Source organism: Mastigoproctus giganteus, chromosome 4, assembly GCF_048544385.1.
Source record: "Mastigoproctus giganteus isolate SK-2022 chromosome 4, ASM4854438v1, whole genome shotgun sequence".
NCBI classification, from domain to species: domain Eukaryota; kingdom Metazoa; phylum Arthropoda; class Arachnida; order Uropygi; family Thelyphonidae; genus Mastigoproctus; species Mastigoproctus giganteus.
Window position 1 is genome coordinate 115,280,195 of NC_143578.1, and position 20,116 is coordinate 115,300,310.

A 20,116-nucleotide genomic window follows, 5' to 3' on the forward strand; every position below is an offset into this window, starting at 1 on the left:
GAAATGAAAGTCGTAAAGTTAATTTTTGGCCACCCTGTATGTTCGTTTTTGTTGTCACCTTGTTCTATTATAAGCCGGTTTTGTAAACTAGCGGAATTTTTTTTTTAATTTCCTCTTTATGCAGTCTTACTACGCGGTACTAACTCACCTTTTTTTTCTTTCGTGGCATGTCTAAAATTAACTGGGCCTTTGTTGTTTTATTTAAATTAAAATCACAATATTCATGATTACCTGTTCAGGGGCTCACATCTGGTGAGTATGGTCTTGGCACACACACAAGAGGCCTAAGCTGGATATCATTATTCTTCTCTTTCTTGGTTGATTCCTTTCTTCTTCTCTCTCTCTCTCTCTCTCTCAGGGTAACTTGGGAATTTTTTTTTTTTTTTGGCTGGTGCAGCATAAGCCTCAGATTTCCTTGCACCATATGGCAATAATAATATAGCAAGCACAAAAACACTATACACACATCGCCCGAATTCGAGGGACATAGTGTCAAACAACATTAACTACAAAAATTGCATTTTTGTTTTGAGACAACTTTATATAAATAGCAATGCATATCATGTTTTTATTATTATTATTATTATGAGCCATATGGTGCAAGAAAGCCTGAGGCTTATGCTGCATCGGCCAAAAAAAAAAAAAACAAACAAACTTCCCTATTACCCTGATGTCATAGAAACGTGTTTCTCTAGTAGTTTACAAGTTAGCTTGGCCTACAAGCACATTTCCAGTAAACCAAGAAAATATCAAATGACTGTTTCTTGGTTAAATACAAAAACGTTTACTACAAAATGATATTGTAGTTAACGAACTTAACGTTGTCTGACATGAAATCCTCGAAATGCAAACTGCTATGTATTCGAGCATGTGCTGATGAAGCGATTGCCTGATTGGTCCCTTGAAAGTTATGAAGGGATGCAGTATGTATTCAGATTTAAGGATGCATGCAAGTTTGAATCGCCCTCTGAGATCACGTCATTTGGCGAAAATTAATTTTCACCCCTGCTCTCAGCCTGATGCGACATCATCTAGGGGCGCCATTTCGTCAGCTGGCCAGGAGTGTCGAAATAGCTTGGCACTGATCTCATGTGTCCTGTCAGTGGCGCCCTTCTGATACCGGCGCCCTTGGCATCTGCCCCAATGCCAAGGCGTTACTACGCTACTGTGGAGTGGTACCCAAAATCTAAATTTCTATCGACTGTACTTATTATTATTTATTATGATTTTACTAATTATCGAAAAAAGGCGCATAGCCACGAATTTGCCAAGGGCGAAAAAAACCTAGCTACGCTTCTGAATACAAGTCGGCCTAATAATCACAGTTTTAGTCACAGGTCGCACCTGATTCACTTGGGATTTCGGGACCCTATATTATAAGATTATCACAGAGTAGTAACATGTATGTTACTCGTCTGATGTATCTATGTGTATTTACTCTAATATAATATATCTTACTGCTCTGGGTTACCAGGATTTTTTATTGATTAGAGCAAGTTACTGTTATTCTGATGATGCGGTGTTTCAGTTTTTGTCAGGTAAAAATTCTATTCTTGTTTCATGGTGTCGCGGATACCAGTATATAAAAAGGGCAATTCGCAAATTGTTTGTTTTTTTATTTGTTATTTTTTATGAAATAAATATGTGAAATCAGACATTATCACAACACAACACGAGGTTTATGCACTTCTGTTGCGATTATAATATTGAAACGTTACAGTAGTGTTGATATCCTGGGTTTTATTTTCACGTAACGGCCTCTATGTTTTCTTTGGAACTGTTGAATGGGGCTTTTTACGGGGATGCCAAAGATGCAACGAACTCAGGCACCCGATTGAAACGGGTCCAGATATATATTTGTGGCCCATTAAATGCAAGGGCTCGGTATTCCTAATACTAATTCTTGTGTCACTTGAACTCTAGGACTAGCTATGCAATCAAATAGCCTGTTTCGCGCGCGCGCACACACACACAAAAAGTAAAAAGTAAAAAAGAAAAAATTCCACTCAAAAAAAAAAAGAAAGACCGATTTTACAATATTATTTCATATGTATATATACCGATATAATTAAAATTTAATTATATCAATAAAAATTCCATGATCACATAGTGTTCAATTATTTAATGGCATTAGGATGTCAAAGTACCCTTACCATAAGTAATCACATTACCTTTTGGGGGCTCACATCTAGTAAGTATGAGCTTTGCACACCCAGGGTTCTGAGCTGGATATCATCATTCTTCTCTTTTGTGATGATTCCTTTCTATTTTTGACTCCCTCTCAGGGTAACTCTGGAATTGTTTTTTGCTGGTGCAACATAAGCTTCAGGCTTCCTTGCACCATATGGTTAATAATAATAATAATATATGTGTGTGTGCGTACTAGTAATATATTATTACTTTACTAGAACTGAACTTATTGGTTGAAATTGAAACAATAGCCTCTTAAAAGTAGATATAGTTATATATTTATTTATTCAGTTTAATAGTTGGTTCCTGCCCCTGTACAGCAAAAGCTAGCAGGGCAGTGGGACAGTACATAAATATAATGCAAATAGGTATATACATAAAAATTTTATAACAGATACCTTAGGTAAGCCCATAAGGAAAGCAATACCACCACTTTGCTTATTGGAGGCTTGAAGTGGTGAAACCCATGTTTAGTCTCTAGAGCAAAGTTTCCGGCATCCCCCTCCCCCCATACTTCTCCTTCAACCCATGCCTTTTTAACCCAAGCACGGTACTAAGTACTATAGGTTCTAATACCTCTCGTGTTTGGGGTTCACATAAAAAAAAAAAAAGAAAAAAAAAAGAAAAAAAAAAAAAGGTAAGCCCATAAGGAAATGCAGAATGTTAATAAAAGTTGTTCATTTAAGATGCAACCAGAATTTCACCTCGTAATATTTATTATTACAGCAACCACATATGTAAAACACAATGAAATAATTACTTGAATACAGTTTGCAAAAGATGCCGGAAGTGCTATTGTTTTGCTGATTGCATTCACTCATTTCACCATATTTTATGCTACTTGACAAAGAGTTGTGTGATTTATTCTTTCAATAGCCTCTGAGATGTTCAATATCAGTTTTTCTATGTGAGGGTTACTGTTGTAAACAAGTACTTTGAGACAGGCCCATAGAAAGACATTGGGTGGAGATAGATCAGGCAACTTAGGGGGACCCATAAGCCCTGTCAAATCAATTGGAGACTGCGACAAACAGCCTCACATCTTCCAGTGCATTGTCATTTAGGATCATTTACCTGTGATTATGCTTTCAATCAAACACAGACCCTGTCTCTTCAGACTTTATAACAAGGTAGTAAATTGTGGTTTTGCTTGTCACCTCTACTTTTTGTGATGCTTGATGGAAAGCTTCTTGGCATAATGCATACAGTTTATTATCATAATAATGCTTCCCTACAAAAATTCTTTGGCAAGAGCAGCACCACCTTTTGTGATCAAAATTTGCATTTTTCTCCATGACCAACACACAAATTTTCCACACTCCTAAAAGCTCATTTCCTTAGAGTTATTTCTCACTGATTTAACTCAGTCAGCTCCCTCTACCAACAACCAATAAAATCCTGCATAAACATGTGGAAATGACAATTATGGGTTGCATTTTAAAATGAACACCTTGTATTAGCATATTATATTAAATTCTGTTCATACACAATAATACTGTATGTGTCAGTTTAAGAGCAATAGTGCGTAATATACAATTGTGCTTATATAAAAATTGTGTGTCAAATTATACATAAATCATTTTGTAATTATCTTCACATAATGTCCTCAATGTTTTCTTTGGGACTGTTGAATGGGGCGTTTTACAGGGATGCTAGAGATGCAACGAACTCAGGCACCCGATTGAAACGGGTCCAGACAGGATATTTGTGGCCCAGTAAATGCAAGGGCTCGATATCCCTAATACTAATTCTTGTGAACTGTAGGACTAGCTATGTAATCAAATATTCTCACTGTCTGTGTTACTCAGACAGTGATAATATCCCAGGGTGCAAATGTAATAAATGCAAGTTTATGCAGAAATTTTCTCAGAAATTTTAGTAGTTAATATATCAAATAGATAGTAGTAGTGGCAAATGATGCAAGAAAGCAGTGTATGTAGCATCAGACAAAAAAAAAACAAACACTATACACTTCACCCATCTATGCCCTCCAAGGATTTGTCTAGTTCTTCCTTGAATTAATTGAAACCACCCACTTCCACAACAGCAACAACACACAGATGGAAGACTTGCTTCCTCAACTTGAATTTGAGTCCCCTCATATGTATGTGTGTAGTCTCAGCAAGAAGAAGAATACCAATGAATTGATTAAATTTAGTTTAATCAATTCATTCAATGCCTTAAACACATCAGTCAGATCATTCCTGCAGGTGGACTCCAGATGCCACGATTTTCAGACTTAAAGCCTTTCTAGGTAAGGTCAACCTTTTGTTCCCATCACCAATCTGGTTGCCCTTCTCTGCACAAGTTCCTGCAGATCTACGTCCTTCCAGACCTGTATACAATAATCAAGATGCGCCAAACAATGGCCTTTACAATGGAATAATCACCTCCTTATCCCTGCCAACAAAGTTTCTATATGTCATTGACAAAACCCCATGAGCTAGCCTGGCTGCAATGTTCAGATAATTTCATAACTGACTGCACAATTACCCTCAGGTCTTTTTTGTTTTTGTTACGGTTGATAAGTTACTCTGGGATTACCGCTACCCATATGCAGTAATTTTCATTTATTAATGTTAAACTTCAACTGCCATTCTCAGCCCATCAATCTAATTTTCATAGGTCTTGTTACAGTTCCTCACTTTGATCACTGCCATTAACCACTCTGCCAACTTTTGTATCATCTGCAAGCTTAGACATTTCTATATAAAGAAATATAACCTTTTCAACAATTAAAAATAATTCAGCATTCAAAAATACAGTATAAGATGGGAAATAAATCAGAAATAAGTGAGAATAAATAAATTTTCTAACATTTAAGACAATTAATTTAATAATACATACATATTAAGAAACGGTTTTTATTTTCATACGTACATGATGTGCACAATATTACTTGATTAGACCGGGGTTCGAGCCCGTCACCACCAAATACGGAAGATGTGGGAAGGTCAGGGAATGACCACCGCATATTCCGGAGCAATATGGCTTTAGTTGCTAATGCTCCTAAAAACCAAACAACAACAACAACAAATAGGAATTTTGCTAGCAGGGAAAAGGAGGTGATTGTATATGGCAACGGTCAGGCCACGCCTTAAGTACTGTGTACAGGTCTGGAGGTCTCATTTTAGGAAGGATGTAGATTTACTTGAGCGTGTACAGAGAAGGGCAACAAGATTGGTGAGGGGAATGAAGGGATCCTTCTTACCAAGAGAGGCTTAAGTTCTGCAAATTGCAGTGGCTGGAGACTAGGCACCTGCGCGGTGATCTGATTGAGGTGTATAAGGCCTTGAATGGTTTGAGCACGCTGAATTCTGATGGGATCCTTCCACTTGTTCAGATTACGAACCTAAGGGGGCATAAATTCAAAATAAGGAAAGACAGTTGTAGAATAGATTGTGCGGAAATTTGCCTTTAGCCAGCGGGTGGTTAATTGCTGGAACAAACTTCCATCTGTCGTTGTGGAAGTTGATAGGTTGAATAAATTTAAGGAGGAACTGGACAGGATTTGGAGGGAATGGTGTGATTTTTTTTTTTTTTTTTTTTTTTTTTGTCTCATGCTGCATAAGCTCATACACTTGCTTTCTTGCATCACATGCCACTACTATTACTACTACAATATTACAACACTTAAGAATTATTTTGTAAAATATTTTTCTATCTTGTTTACATAGGATTTTAGTGTACATCGATCATTAAAAAAATGTTCGTATTTGTTTTTACGCTCAAATACGTGTAGGTTCAGGAACATTTTTCTTCACGCTGAAGGCCTCAACGAAGTTTCAAAAGCAGTCAACATTTCATGTTTAGGTTTATTTGTAAAAGAATAAGAGAAGTTTACCTCAATATGATACATAGAACATTTCCATATGATACTCTTCCAGAACTTAAAACCAAAACAATTAAAAAATCGAAAATCTTATATTAGAGTAAGAAATAATTAAAAATCATTTGAACACAATTAAAAATCAATATAATACAATTAAAAATTAAGTAAAAAATTTATTTAACAAAAAAATTGCAAAACGATTTTTTTTACTTTCTGAAGCTGACAATGCTTTTAGCTCTGGTTCATGCTATCAAATGTTTCGTTTTAATAACTTCATTGCTCTCATTTTCTTCCTCTTGTCATCGATATTGTCACTATTTTTTTTAAACTAGTCCGAATTTGAATGAATGAATGTTAATTTCATTAATCCAAATTAATTTGAATTTGAATGTTAATTTTTTTATTTGGATGTTTTTTTTTTTTATTTTTCTGAAATTGTCCCAAATGTCAGTCACTCAGATATTCAGCTACTGTGACTATGTAAATAGAAATAGGGGAAATTGATGGCAAGGAGTGGATGATTCCCTTCTGCAAAACAACAGATGGCGACTTGTTGGGGTATGGACATGTGTTTTTGTAAGGGGTGGCTCCTAGAACATCAGTTCAACTCTGCCTCGTATCTCTGTGAAGAACAGTATCACTACAAATGGGCCAGTTATGTATGCGACGTAGGTTTGTGTATATTATATGTGTGTTCTGTTGTTGTGTCTGGCCTCTTGGCTACCCAGAAGCATCAGGCACTTGAACAGATGATTCTGGGTACTTGTCCACACCACGCAAGGCGCCTCCGTAGCCAGGTGGGAAGGAGCAGCAGTGCGTAGCACACGCTTCTTGATTAGACCGAGGTTCGAGCTCGTCACCACCAAATACGGAGGATGCGGAAAGGTCAGGGAATGACCACCGCATATCCCGGAGCAATATGGCCTTAGTTGCTAATGCTCCTAAAAACCAAACTAACTGTCCATACCACGGGAAGGTGGGCCAGTCCCAATGGAACGTGTACTGTTTGAGTACGAGATTCTGACCCACCTGACATTGCTAGAAGGTGGGCCAGATTCCTCTAGGGAGCCCACTCCAGAGGGGGAAAAAATAAATTTTAATTTTCCCATGGTGCAAAATAAAATAAAATAAAACAATGTGATGCAAAAAAAATTAAATAAAATTAAAAAAAACTTGTTGGGGTAAAGAAAATCCACTCTCCTAAATGCGTAACAGTAGAAGGATGGCCAAAGCCTATTGTCCGAATATGGAATACGCTTTGATCTGCCCACTGCCTATGGATACATAGAAAGTAGTTGACCAGCTCGACTTCTCGGTATGTGGAACATACCGAGAAGTCAAGATAGTTAGATAGGTTTTACAGGTACCACTAAGTTGCAAATGGTAATCTCTTTAGCCTCTTAATTCATGCTTAGCAATAGCACTATAGCCTAATTTGCTTGAAGGCCAGGTAAACAGTGCATACCCAGTTAAGTCTCTCGTAATCCATTCGTTATATGGAAATTTTTATTCGTTCTACAGAAACTATTTTAAATGTAATTACCAAGGGGGGGGGGGAAACGCTATAAAGAAGTCCGTTAAACAGAGGTTCGACTGTACTTATGATTTTACCAATTACTAAAAAAGTTGTGTAGCCATGAATTTGCCAAGGGCACCAAAAACCTAGCTATGCCTCTGAGACAGGTCCTTAACAAATCCATGAAGTGACTGTAGTATTATTGCATTCCTTTCCAGATGGTCTTGCATTACTCCTTTGACCACTGATTATTTTCCCTGGAACAGATGTTAAACTGTAATTACTCATGTCACCTTTTGATCCACCTTTATGAATTGTGGATACATTTGCACATCTCAAGTCATTGGGTCCTCCTCTGAATCCAAGAATGCTCTCATAATTATAGCTAAGGTCATGTTTAACTACTTTGCTGCCTCTCTTAATATGATGGGATAGATCTCATCCACCATACTTGTCTTTTTTACGTTAAGCTTCAACAATTCCCCTTTTGCTTTCCTTTCAGTTATCACAAAGTCATTTAGCTGCCCATTGGAGTTTGCTAAACTTCTGGCAACCCATCCTCTAAAGAATTCCTCATGTGTGAATGTAGATGCAAAATACTTATTCAGTTTGTCAGCAACGTGAGCAGGGTCATCAACGGTTAACCCGTTGGCATCAAGTGGCTCAATGTGATTCAATTCCTTCCTTCCACTGTTAGTATAAGTATAGAATTATTTGCTTCTTTTCTTTGTATTCTTTGCAAGAGAGCCATAATCTGCACTAGCTTGCCTAACATCCTTTGTGACTTTATTGCAGACTAGTTTATATCTATCATAGGCTTATGTAACACCTGCTAATTTATATAGCACCTTTTTACAGCACCTTTAAGTTGTTTGGCAAGAAAAGTTGAGGAACATGTTGCAAGAATTTTTTGTGCTCTTGTACTCATTAATCCAAATTTTACTTTTGACCACAAAAATGAGATTATTATTATTATTAATATTAGCCATATGGTGCAAGGAAGCCTGAGGTTTATGCTGCACCAGCCAAAAAAAAAAAATTCTGAGTTACCCTATGTGTGTGTGTGTGTGAGAGAGAGAGAGAGAGAGAGAGAGAGAGAGAGAGAGAGAAGTAGAAGGAAATCGCCAAGAAAGAGAAGAATGATGATATCCAGCTGAGGACTCTGGGTGTGCCAAGTCCATACTCACCAGATGTGAGCCCCTGGGGTTAATGTTACAAAGGACTACTAAACAGTAATACTAATTGGCAAACTGAGACAAGCAAAACCATACACGTCAGTATGCATGAGCTGGCCTCCCCACATCCTACTGTACATGCCAGAAACACGAAAGTGATACTTGTGAATTGCTCTGTCAGTATTTACCATGCCAAACTAACGAAAGTGCAACATTCGTGAATCTGCATGGTGAGAGGTGTTTTTTTCACAGATAATTGAAAATGCATGTAACATTTTCAACCACTTGGCCTTGAAATATACATAACCATCTTTGGCAGGGTGTAATTGACTAAGAAACAACCAGGATGTAAGGATCCATGGTTATTATTAATATTAGCCATATGGTGCAAGGAAGGCTGAGGCTTATGCTGCACCAGTCAAAAAAAGTTCCCGAGTTACCCTGAGAGAGAGAGAGAGGGAGTAGTAGTAGTAGTGGCATGTGATGCAAGAAAGCAACTGTATGAGCTTATGCAGCATCAGCCAAAAAAAAAATAAATAAAAATAAAAAAATCACACCATTCCCTCCAAATGCCTCTCCAGTTCCTCCTTAAATTTATTTAACCTGTCAACTTCCACAACGACAGATGGAAGTTTGTTCCAGCAATTAACCACCCGCTGGCTAAAGGCAAATTTCCGCACATCTATTCTACATCTGTTTTTTCTTAATTTGAATTTATGCCCCCTTAGGTTCGTAATCTGAACAAGTGGAAGGATCTCATCAGAATTCAGTGTGCTCAACCCATTCAAGGCTTTATATACCTCAATCAGATCACCGTGCAGGTGCCTAGTCTCCAGCCACTGTAATTTGCAGAACTTAAGCCTCTCTTGGTAAGAGGATCCCTTCATTCCCCTCACCAATCTTGTTGCCCTTCTCTGTACACGCTCAAGTAAATCTACATCCTTCCTAAAATGAGGCCTCCAGACCTGTACGCAATACTCAAGGCGTGGCCTCACCATTGCCTTATACAGAGGGACAATCACCTCCTTCTCCCTGCTAGCAAAATTCCTATATATCATTGACAAAACCCCATGACCTGCCCTGGCAGCCTGTCTGCATTACTCAGAAAACTTCATATCTGACTGCACAATTACTCCCAGGTCTTTTTCATTTTCTACCACCTTAAGTGTAGTACCACACAGTTGGTACGTTTCTCTGGGGTTACTTCTACCCATATGCAGTTCTTTGCATTTGTCAAGGTTAAACTTCAGTTGCCACTTAGCCCATCTGCCCGAATTATCTAGATCCTGTTGCAGTAGCACACTGCCATTAGTGTCATTAACAACCCTGCCAACCTTTGTATCATCTGCAAACTTCGACATTAAGCCTGATATACCTTCATCAATATCATTGATAAATATACAAAACAACAGAGGACCTAACACCGAACCCTGTGGGACTCCACTAATAACATTAGTCCACGAAGAGCAGCACCCATTGATTACCACCCTCTGTCTTCTCCCACTTAACCATCCTTTTATCCATTGTAGCAACTCACCCGTAATACCATTCTTCTCCAATTTGTACAGTAGTCTTCCATGCGCAACAGTGTCAAAAACTTTCCTGAAATGCAAATATATGATATAAAAATTATTTTTTGCATCCAGTTCCTTTGTAACCACATCATAATATCCTATCAAATTTGTCAGACAAGACTTTCCCTTAACAAACCCATGCTGTGTCTGAATTATTGCTGCAGTCTTGTCTAGATGATCCTGCAATGCATCTTTAACCAGTGACTCCATTATTTTACCCAGAACAGAAGTTAAACTAACTGGTCTGTAATTACTCGTGTCACCCTTCGATCCCCCCTTTGTGAATTGGGGATATATTTGCACATCTCCAGTACGTGGGGACCTCCCCTGAATCCAAGGATGCTCTCATAATTATGGCTAAGGGTTTGCTTAGTTGCTTTGCCGCCTCCTTTAATATAATAGATCCTATCCACCCCAGGTGCTTTTCTTATGTTTAACTTCAACAGTTTCTTCTCCACTTTGCTTTCAGTTATTACAAAATCATTAAGTATCCTGCTACAATTTGATAACCTTCTGCCATTTTCAAACCTTAATAATTCCTCATGTGTGAATGTAGATGCAAAATACTCATTCAGTTTGTTTGCTATCTGAGCAGGATCTTCAACAGTTGAACCATCGATGTCAAATTGACCAATCAGATTCATCCCCTTCCTTTTAGAGTTATATAAGTAAAGAAATCCTTGCTGTTTTTCTTAGGCATCTTTTGCCAAGGATTTTTCATAATCTGCCTTCGCCTGCCTAACCTCCTTTGTGACCTGATTACAGACTAGCTTATGTCTGCCATAGGCTTCTGAGTCGCTTGATAATTTATATGCATCCCATGCATTTTTCTTCTCTGTTACAAGTCTCATTAGTTCATTAGATAACCATTTAGGCCTAAACCTTGAACAATATTTCTTAATAGGTATGAAACTTTTAGTAGCATCCACGATTAATTCCTCGAATGCTTCCCACTTAGAATTTACTGTTGGTAACATCGTCAGTTGATCCCACTGTACAGAATTTAAAAACTGTACAGTAGGATCAAAAGTCCACGAAGAGTCCACTGTACTCACCTTTACGGAAGCAAAAAACCCTTTCCTTTACCCCTGATGGTAATTAAATCTTTAAGTAAATCCCACTTCAGTAAACTGTGATCACTGCCACCTAGTGGTTCCTTTATCTGCAAATTCTTAATACACGCATGATCACTGCTGATAACCAGATCAAGAGTATTACTTTCTCTGGTTGCCTCTCGAACATGCTGCTGCAGAAAACAATCATCCAATAAATCCACAAAAGTCTGACTAGTGTGTGAGTGACCAACCCACAAGTTCCAGTCAATATCTGGGAAGTTAAAATCCCCCATTATAAGACATTCCGATTAACTAGCCCACTCTATTTCTCTGTACAATTGTTCATTGTACTCATTCGAGTCATTAGGCCTATAACACACTCCTACTCTTATTTTTGCTTTCGCAGTGCTTATGTCACACCAAACTGACTCAACAGTGCACTGTTCATCTATATCAACTGGATGCACTTCTTTTGATTTTATGTTTTTCTTAATTAACAGCATAACACCTCCTCCCTTTCTATCCTGTCTATCCTTTCTGTACACATTGTACTCCCCAAATTCCAGTTCAGCATTCCTTATATCTGTGTGACACCACGTCTCTGCTATCCCAACAATATCCGCCTTTGATGTCTTGACCAACGCTTCAAATTCATCAAATATATTTACTATACTTCTAGCATTGGTATACATGCAAGCATACATTCTCCTAGGTAGAAAGGAATCACCAAGTAAGAGAAGAATGATGATATCCAGCTCAGGACACTGGGTGTGCCAAGTCCATACTCACCAGATGTGTGTCCCTGGGGTGTTATTTTTCAAAGCCAATAGGGATCTGTGAGTAAAAAAGTTTGGGAAACAGTTTGCTATACCATTGCGGTAACAGTTTTAAATTAGTTATATCCTTAGCTAAAAACAAAAAAAAAAAAATGCCTGAGCTACTTATTTATCACAATCGAACCCTTCTATTCCATTGCACTACTAGTTATGTGTTACGATATTCCTGCCAAAACACCGATACAGTAGCAGTATGAATACTAAGTTATAAATTTCAAAATCACTAGCTAAATTTAAAATAAACTAATGAATATGACTGTCTATTAAACTATTTGTCAAACATGGTTTGATATGTAAATTAATCAAAAAGATAGTAAAAATTTATAAGAAACTTATCCATTCCTATGAGCTCAATTCTTCAACCGTTCCTGGTGACTGCACTGGTCAGAGATAGTTCTTAAATTTTCTTCATTGGAACAAAGGAATGTTACCAACTTCAAATTTTAAATGGAAAGCATTCAGGGAAGAAATTATAGAAGCTACTAAGCTTCTATCATTTCTTGTGGTAGAGGAAAAAAAATGCATGGGATGCTTATAAATTTACCGAGGCTTGACTTGATAAATATGAGGTACTGTTATTTATGAGGAAAGTTAGGACTGAATTTGAAAGTATCTGAGATTTTGCCAAGATATAATAGGAGGAAGTTCACGATGAGAGATTTGGTGCTGGAGTGATTGCAGAAGGCTCATGGGGCAATTTCTCAACATTACCAGAGCTCATTAACAGATGGTGCTGTTCTTATCGAGTTGGTATAGACTCGAATGGAAGAGGTATATTATTCATTTTTTTGCTTAGATATCGAGTAGAAGAGGTGTATTCGGGGCCGTGCAAATGTATTTGGGGGCCTGGATGCAAAAGGGGTTAGGGGACTAGTTTATTTATGTTGAGATAGATGGCTCCTTCGATTGGGGGGCCCTTAGATAGGAGGCCCTGGTACAGCACATCCAGTGCACCCCTATTTGCACAGCCCTGGATGTATTATTTTTTATTTATTTATTTATTTTTTTTTTTTTTATGTAAACCCCAAACATGAGAGGTATTAGAACCTATAGTACTTAGTACTGTGCTTGGGTTGGAGGTTGAGAAGATGAAAGAAGATATTTGTTGACTTGGACTTTAACTTCTGTAGACTATAATTTTCAGGAAATACGTATGAAGGAAGGTTGTTCCAGAAAACGGCAGTTGAATGAATAAACGAGGAAGATGAAAAGTTGGTTCTGCGAGTTTGAAGTTGTACAGTAATTGGATGTTGGCTGGTGGTGGCACATGTTCGGATTGTTTTGAAAGAGAGAGCAGGAATTATAGAAGCCAATTCAGAAGAACAGTGTCCATGGAAATATTTGTAGAACAGACACAGTATGTCTATGAGACATGGCGTGGAGAGACTCGGTTAGAGAGGAGTCATTAATTAACCTAACTGCCCTCTTCTGAACAGAATCGAGAAGCCTGAGAGAGGTTTTGGGGGCACCACCCCAGATGTGGGAACAATATTCCATGGTAGGGCAGATTTGCGATTTGTAAAGAGTGAACAGCTGTTTGGAAGAAAAGTAATGCTGAGAGCGAAAGAGAAAACCAAGTTTTTTAGATGCAGAGGAAGCAGTATTTGTAATATGCTTGTGCCAAGAGAGATTAGAAATCATGGTAATCCCCAAAAGAGATATATCATTTTGCCTAGAAATCGGAGTGTCACCAAAGATAAGCATAGGAACAGACGAATCCTTTTTGCGAGATATAAGACAAGACTGAGTTTTAGAAGGATTGAAATCAACTAAGTTGTTTTTGCCCCACTAGAGAATTACCTGGAGATTGGCATTTAAGTAATTGGTAGCAGATTTTTGAGAAGTTGAAGCTGATTGAGCAGGATAAGGTTTCTCAAAATGGAAAGTGGAATGCAATGTGCTATCATCGGCAAAACTATGGATTGGATTTCCAGTCAATGGAAGAAGGTCATTAATATACAAGAGGAAAAGAGTGGGGGAAATAACTGAACCTTGGGGGACACCGGCATTATTGGAGAAGTTAGAAGACAGAGAGCCATCTACCATCACCCTCAGTGAGCGATCAGAGAGAAAACTGGATAACCAATTACAAAAACAGTTGGCAAACCATAAGATGGAAGCTTGTTTAGAAGACCTCTATGCCAAACACTACCGAAAGCCTTTGAGATGTCAAGAGCAACTACTTGTGTTTCACCGAACTTTTCCATTGAATTAGTCCATAAATGGGTAACATAAGACAGAATATCACCAGTGGATCGACACTGACGCAATCCATACTGGCGATTGTGGATCAGATGGAAGGTTTTTAGGTAGTTTAAGAGTTGGCAGTTAATTGATTTTTCCATTACTTTAGAAAAAGTAAAAGTAATTGCAATTTGACGATAAAAAATGGGATGCTAGCAGGTCAGCTTTTTCCTTGGCTGAAGTGACAACAGAACAATCTGGTTTGGACAGAGGTGGGAGCAGAGATCGGCAAAAGTTGCGGCCAATAGTTTTGGCAAGAGACCAGAATGCTCGGCTACCATTAGGGCAAGAAGCAAGTTTTCTAGAAGAGGTGCAAGAATATTTGCTGGTCCTGCTGAGGTTATGTTAAGAGGGTCACAACACTATTAATTTAAGGGAATACGCAGACTAATAATTTAATGATTGCTGTAAGCAGAGGTATTATCAATTTTTGTATTTCTTCTGTTGTGACATGCAGTATCATGAAAAGTGGGAAGGAGAAGGATTACAAAGCCCCTGATGAGGGTCGCGCACATTGGAGTAGCACTTACATCTGATGCAAAAGAGTTTGTAAAAACAGAAATAGGTGCTTATTTACTTGTTTCTACACTAATGCTAGGAGTATAGTAAATAAATTTGATGAGTTTAAAGTATGATTAAATCATGAAATGCTGACATTATAGGTATTACAAAATCATGATGTTAATCTAATATTGAGGATACAGAATTTGAATATGGTGAGTATGATGTGGACAGACATGACAGGAGGTTAGGAAGGAGCAACACTTTTTTTGTGAAACATATAGACCAGTGTTTTTCGAACTGCAGGTTGTGGCCGGCATATGTGCATGTGTGTCTGATATACATCACAACCCAGTAAACACATGTGTGTGTACTAGGTTGTGATATAAAATGTATTTCTTATTGTTGGTAAGTTTTTGAAAATCACTGATCTAGTCTCTGAGATAGTACAATCAGCAGACACAAGTTGCCAGTGTAAAATGGAGTAAGTCTGGTATGACCTAAACTTTGGGAAAACAAAAATGAGAATTGTACTCTGTGACAGGCCAAATAATTGTGATGAGTATAATGATCACCTGTACAGATAAATAGAATCGGCCAGCAAATCTGAATTTCTGATTATGGGAGGTGGGGGATGTTATCAGTCTAGGAAAACTTTTGACATCTGATTAGATTTCAGTAAAACCTTTGATGCTGAGCCATGTGTATAATTATGGTATAAATTGGAACAATGTGCATAAGGGAGGAGTTAATTTTGTGGATAAAGGGATGGTTATGTGATCGCAAAATTTTCGTGTTGAGCCTCTTACAGTTTTTAATACTGTATTTATTATATGATATTGATACGTGTATTTCAAATTTGATTTCCAAGTTGGTTGGCGATTTAAAAAAAAAAAAAAGATGAGTACAGTGATTAATGATAGTAATCAGGATATGTTACTTCAATAGATCTAGATAAACCAAGCAGATCAGCTGTAAAATAGCATTTGAGGTTTAAGAGTGATAAATGCTAGATACTGCATATTGATAGCAGTAATCCTAGAATAATATACCATTTGGGTGGTACCAAACTTAAAATAGTGGAGTATAAAAAGTTTTAGGAATAATAGTACAGTCTGACATAAGATTGTCTCTGCAGTGCATACAAGCTGCTAGAAAATTTGATGGAGTTATTATTATTATTAAATTTAATGGAAAATAATGGAGTCAGGTTGAATAAATTTAAAGGAAAATAATGGAGTCAATAGTCAAAGAGGTAACGCAAAATCATCTCTAAAGTAATGCAGTCATTCTGCTATCACAGCACAGATTTGTTTGTTGGAGAATAAAAAAAGAATGGGGGGAAATAATTGTGCAGTCAGATATGAAGTTCTCTGAGTAGTACATACAGGCTGCCAGGAGAGCTCATGGAGCTTTGTCAGTGATATACAGGAATTTTGCTGGCAAGTGATTATATCTGTAAGGAGGTGATTATATCAGGTTGTATAAGGCAATGGTCAGGCAACATCTTGAGTGCTGCATACAAGTTTCCAAGCCTCATTTTAGCAAAGATGTAGAGCTGCTGGAACGGATATTAGCATTAGCATTAGTAGAGGCATATGATGCAAGAAAGCAAGCTTATATAGCATCAGCCAAAAAAAAAAAAAAAAAAACCCACTTCCACTTCACCTCTCTGTTCGTTCGAAATACCTGTCCAGCTGAGCCTTAAATTTATTTAGGCTATCAACTTCCACAACAAGGGATGGAAGCCGTTCCACCAACCAACTACCCGCTGGCTAAAGGCAAATTTCCACACATCTATCCTACATCTGTCTTTCCTCAATTTGAATTTATGCTCTCAGGTGATTATTCTGAGCAAGAGGAAGAATCCCATCAGCATTGAGCATGCTCAAACCATTCAAGGCTTTATACACCTCTATCAGATCACCTCGCCGGTGCCTAGTCTCCAGACACTGTAATTTGCAAAACTTAAGCCTTTCTTCTTAAGAGCAACCCTTTGTTCCATTCACTAATCTTGTTGCCTTTCACTGTACTCGTTCCAGCAGCTCTACATCCTTCTTGAAATGATACCTCCAGACCATCCAGATCCTGTTGCAGCAGCATAGCGTCAGTAGTGTCCTTAACAACCCTGCCAACCTTTTTATCATCTGCAAACTTGGACATTAAGCCTGATATACCTTCATCAATATCATTGATAAATATACAAAACAACAATGGGCCCAGCACCGAACCATGGGGAACTCCACTAATAACATTTGTCCACGAAGAGCAGTGTCCATTGATTACCACTCTGTCGTCTCTCACTCAACAATCCCTTTATTCAATGTAGCAAATTATCCTTAATGCTATACCTCTCCAATTAGTACAGCAGTCTTCCATGTGCAACAGTATCAAAAGCTTTCCTGAAATTCAAGTATATATCAAAATTATTTTTCGCATTCAGTTCCTTTGTGACCACATTATAGTATCCAATCAGATTGGTCAGACAAGACCTCCATTTAACAAACCCATGCTGTGTCTTAACTATTACTTACTGCAATCTTGTCTAGATGATCCTGTAATGATTCTTTTAACTAGTGATTCCATTATTTTCCTCCCTCGGAACACAAGTTAAACTAACAAGTCTATAGTTACTTGTGTCACCTTTTGAACTCCCTTTGTGAATTGGGGATAAATTTCCACACCTCCAGTCCATGGGGACCTCCTCTGGGTCCAAGGAAGCTCTTATAATTATGACTAAGGGTTTGCTTACTTCCTTTGCTGCCTCCTTTAATAAAATTGTATAGATCTCGTCCACCCCAAGTGCCTTTTTTATATTAACTTCAACAATTTCTCCTCCACTTTGCTTTCAGTTATTACAAAATCACTTAGCTCCCTGTTAGAATTTGATAAACTTCTGACACTCCCCTCATTGAATAACTCCTCATGTGTGAATGTAGATGCAAAATACTCATTCAGTTTATCAGCTACCTGAGCATGATCATCAACAGTCAACCCATCTATGTTAACTGGTTCAATCTGATTTATCCCTTCCCTTGTAGAATTTACATAAGTAAAAAACTCTTTGCTGTTTTTCTTTGCATCCCTTGCCAAAGATTTCTCGTAATGTGCCTTAACCTGCCTAACCTCCTTTGTGACTTTATTACAGACTAGCTTATATCTGCCATTGGCTTTTGTATCACCAGATACTTTATATGCATCACATACATTTTCATTCTCTGCCATAAGCCTCATTAATTCATCTGACATCCATTTAGGCCTAAACCTTGAACAGTATTTCTTAGTTGGAATGAAAAGACTAGAAGCCTCCAAAATTAAGTCCCCGAAGGCGTCTCATTTAGAATTGAAAGTTGGCAACATCATCAGTTGATCCCACCATACAGAATTTAAAAACCAATGTAGCAAATTACCCCTAATGCCATACCTCTCGTAAGCCATACATTTGATAAATTGAATTTATCAAATGTTATCCTGTAGAGAAAGAGAGGTCATAATCCCACTGTATAAGGCAATTGGAAGATTACATTTGGAATACTGTGTTCAAACATTAGCAGTAACAGAGGCATATGATGCAAGAAAGCAAGATGGGCCCAGCACTGAACCATGGGGAACTCCACTAATAACATTTGCTTATAATGAGACCCCACCCCTGTAGTCACCTTTACAAAAGCAAAAGCCCTTCCCTTCAGCCTTGATGGTAGTTTCATCTTTAAGTAATTTTCACATCAGTACATTGTGATCACCGTCAACCCAGTGGTTCCTTTATCTGCAAATTCTTAATGCATGAATAATCACTGCTGATAATCAGATCAAGAGTATTACTCATCTCTGGTTGCCTCTCGAACACGTTGCTGTACAGTCATCCAATAAATCCACAAAAGTCTTGCTAGTGTGCGAGTGACCAATCCACAAGTTCCAGTCAATATCTGGAAAGTTAAAATCTCCCATTATAAGACATTCTGATTTACTGGCCCACTCTGTTTCTCTGCACAATTGCTCATTATTCTCATCAGATTCATTAGGCCTATAACACACACCTACTCTCATTCTTCCTTTCCCTGCACTTATGTCACACCAAACAGACTCAACATTGCATTGTCCACCAACATCAATTCGATGCACTTCCTTAAATTTTATGTGTTTCTTAACTAACAGTATAACCCTTCCTGTCTTGTCTATCCTTTCTGTACACATTGTACTCCCCAAATTCAAATTCTGCACTGCTTATGTCTGTGTAACACAATGTCTCTGATATTCCAAAAATATCTGCCTTTGGTGTCTTGACTAGCACTTCAAGCTCATCGAATTTATTAACTGTACTCCTACCATTGGTGTACATGCAAGTATACATGCACCTGTTTCTACTTTTAGTTACCCTAACACAGCCCATGTATTTACTTGTTCCACTATGACTCCTAGCAGTCCTGGAAATCTCCATTGCCTTGCTTTCCAGGCTGCTGCTCATTCTAACAGAAGCAGTGAAAGAATCACTTTTGCCTCTGCCCGCTGCCACTGTTAACTTTTATTCTGTGTATCACCCGAAGCTAGCAGTTTTCTGATCCGTATAACACTGCCTCAATAGCTTCAGCAAATATTCTTGCACCCTTGTCTAGATGGTTCTGCATAACTTCTTTAATTAGTGATGCCATTACTTTTCCTGAAACAGAAGTTAAGCTAGCAGGTCTGTAATTACTCATCACCATTTGATCCCCCTTTGTGAATTAGAAATAAATTCACACATCTCTAACCATGGGGATCCTCCCATAAATCCAGAGATGTTCTTATAATTATGCATAAGGCTCACTTCCTTTGCTGTCTCCTTTAATATAATGGGATAGATCTCATCCACCCCAGGTACCTGTTTTATGTGTGAGTTGAGTTTCTCTTTCACCTTCCACTTAGTTATTACAAAATCATTTAGCTCCTTATTAGAGTTTGATAGACTTCTGGCATCCACCTCCCTAAAGAATTCCTCATGTTGATAGTTATGCAAAAGTTACATTTAGCCAGAGAGTAATTTCTTGTTGGAACAAACTCCATCTGAATATGTGCACATATTTCTGACAGTCACCTGATCAGTGGCCCCCTTTTTCTTATTTTTTGTGGAAAAGTTTTTTTTTAATATCAGTACTTCATTCTTTCTTAATGGATTGCAGTATGTAAATTTTTTTAAATAAAAAGTGCTTTGTTGTA

General features: G+C 37.8%; 1 protein-coding gene across 2 annotated transcripts in view; it reads left to right on the forward strand.

The window, feature by feature from the left end:
- Nucleotides 1-891: 891 nt before the first annotated feature.
- The window catches only part of ClpP (Caseinolytic protease proteolytic subunit), a 92,740-nt gene continuing 73,515 nt past the window's right edge, over nt 892-20,116 (forward strand). For both annotated transcript variants that reach the window (XM_090371740.1, XM_090371741.1), the window contains exon 1: nt 892-1,538. In XM_090371740.1, the coding sequence (XP_090227866.1) occupies nt 1,512-1,538 (27 nt within the window). In that variant the 5' untranslated portion in view covers nt 892-1,511. The remainder of the gene's footprint in view (nt 1,539-20,116) is intronic.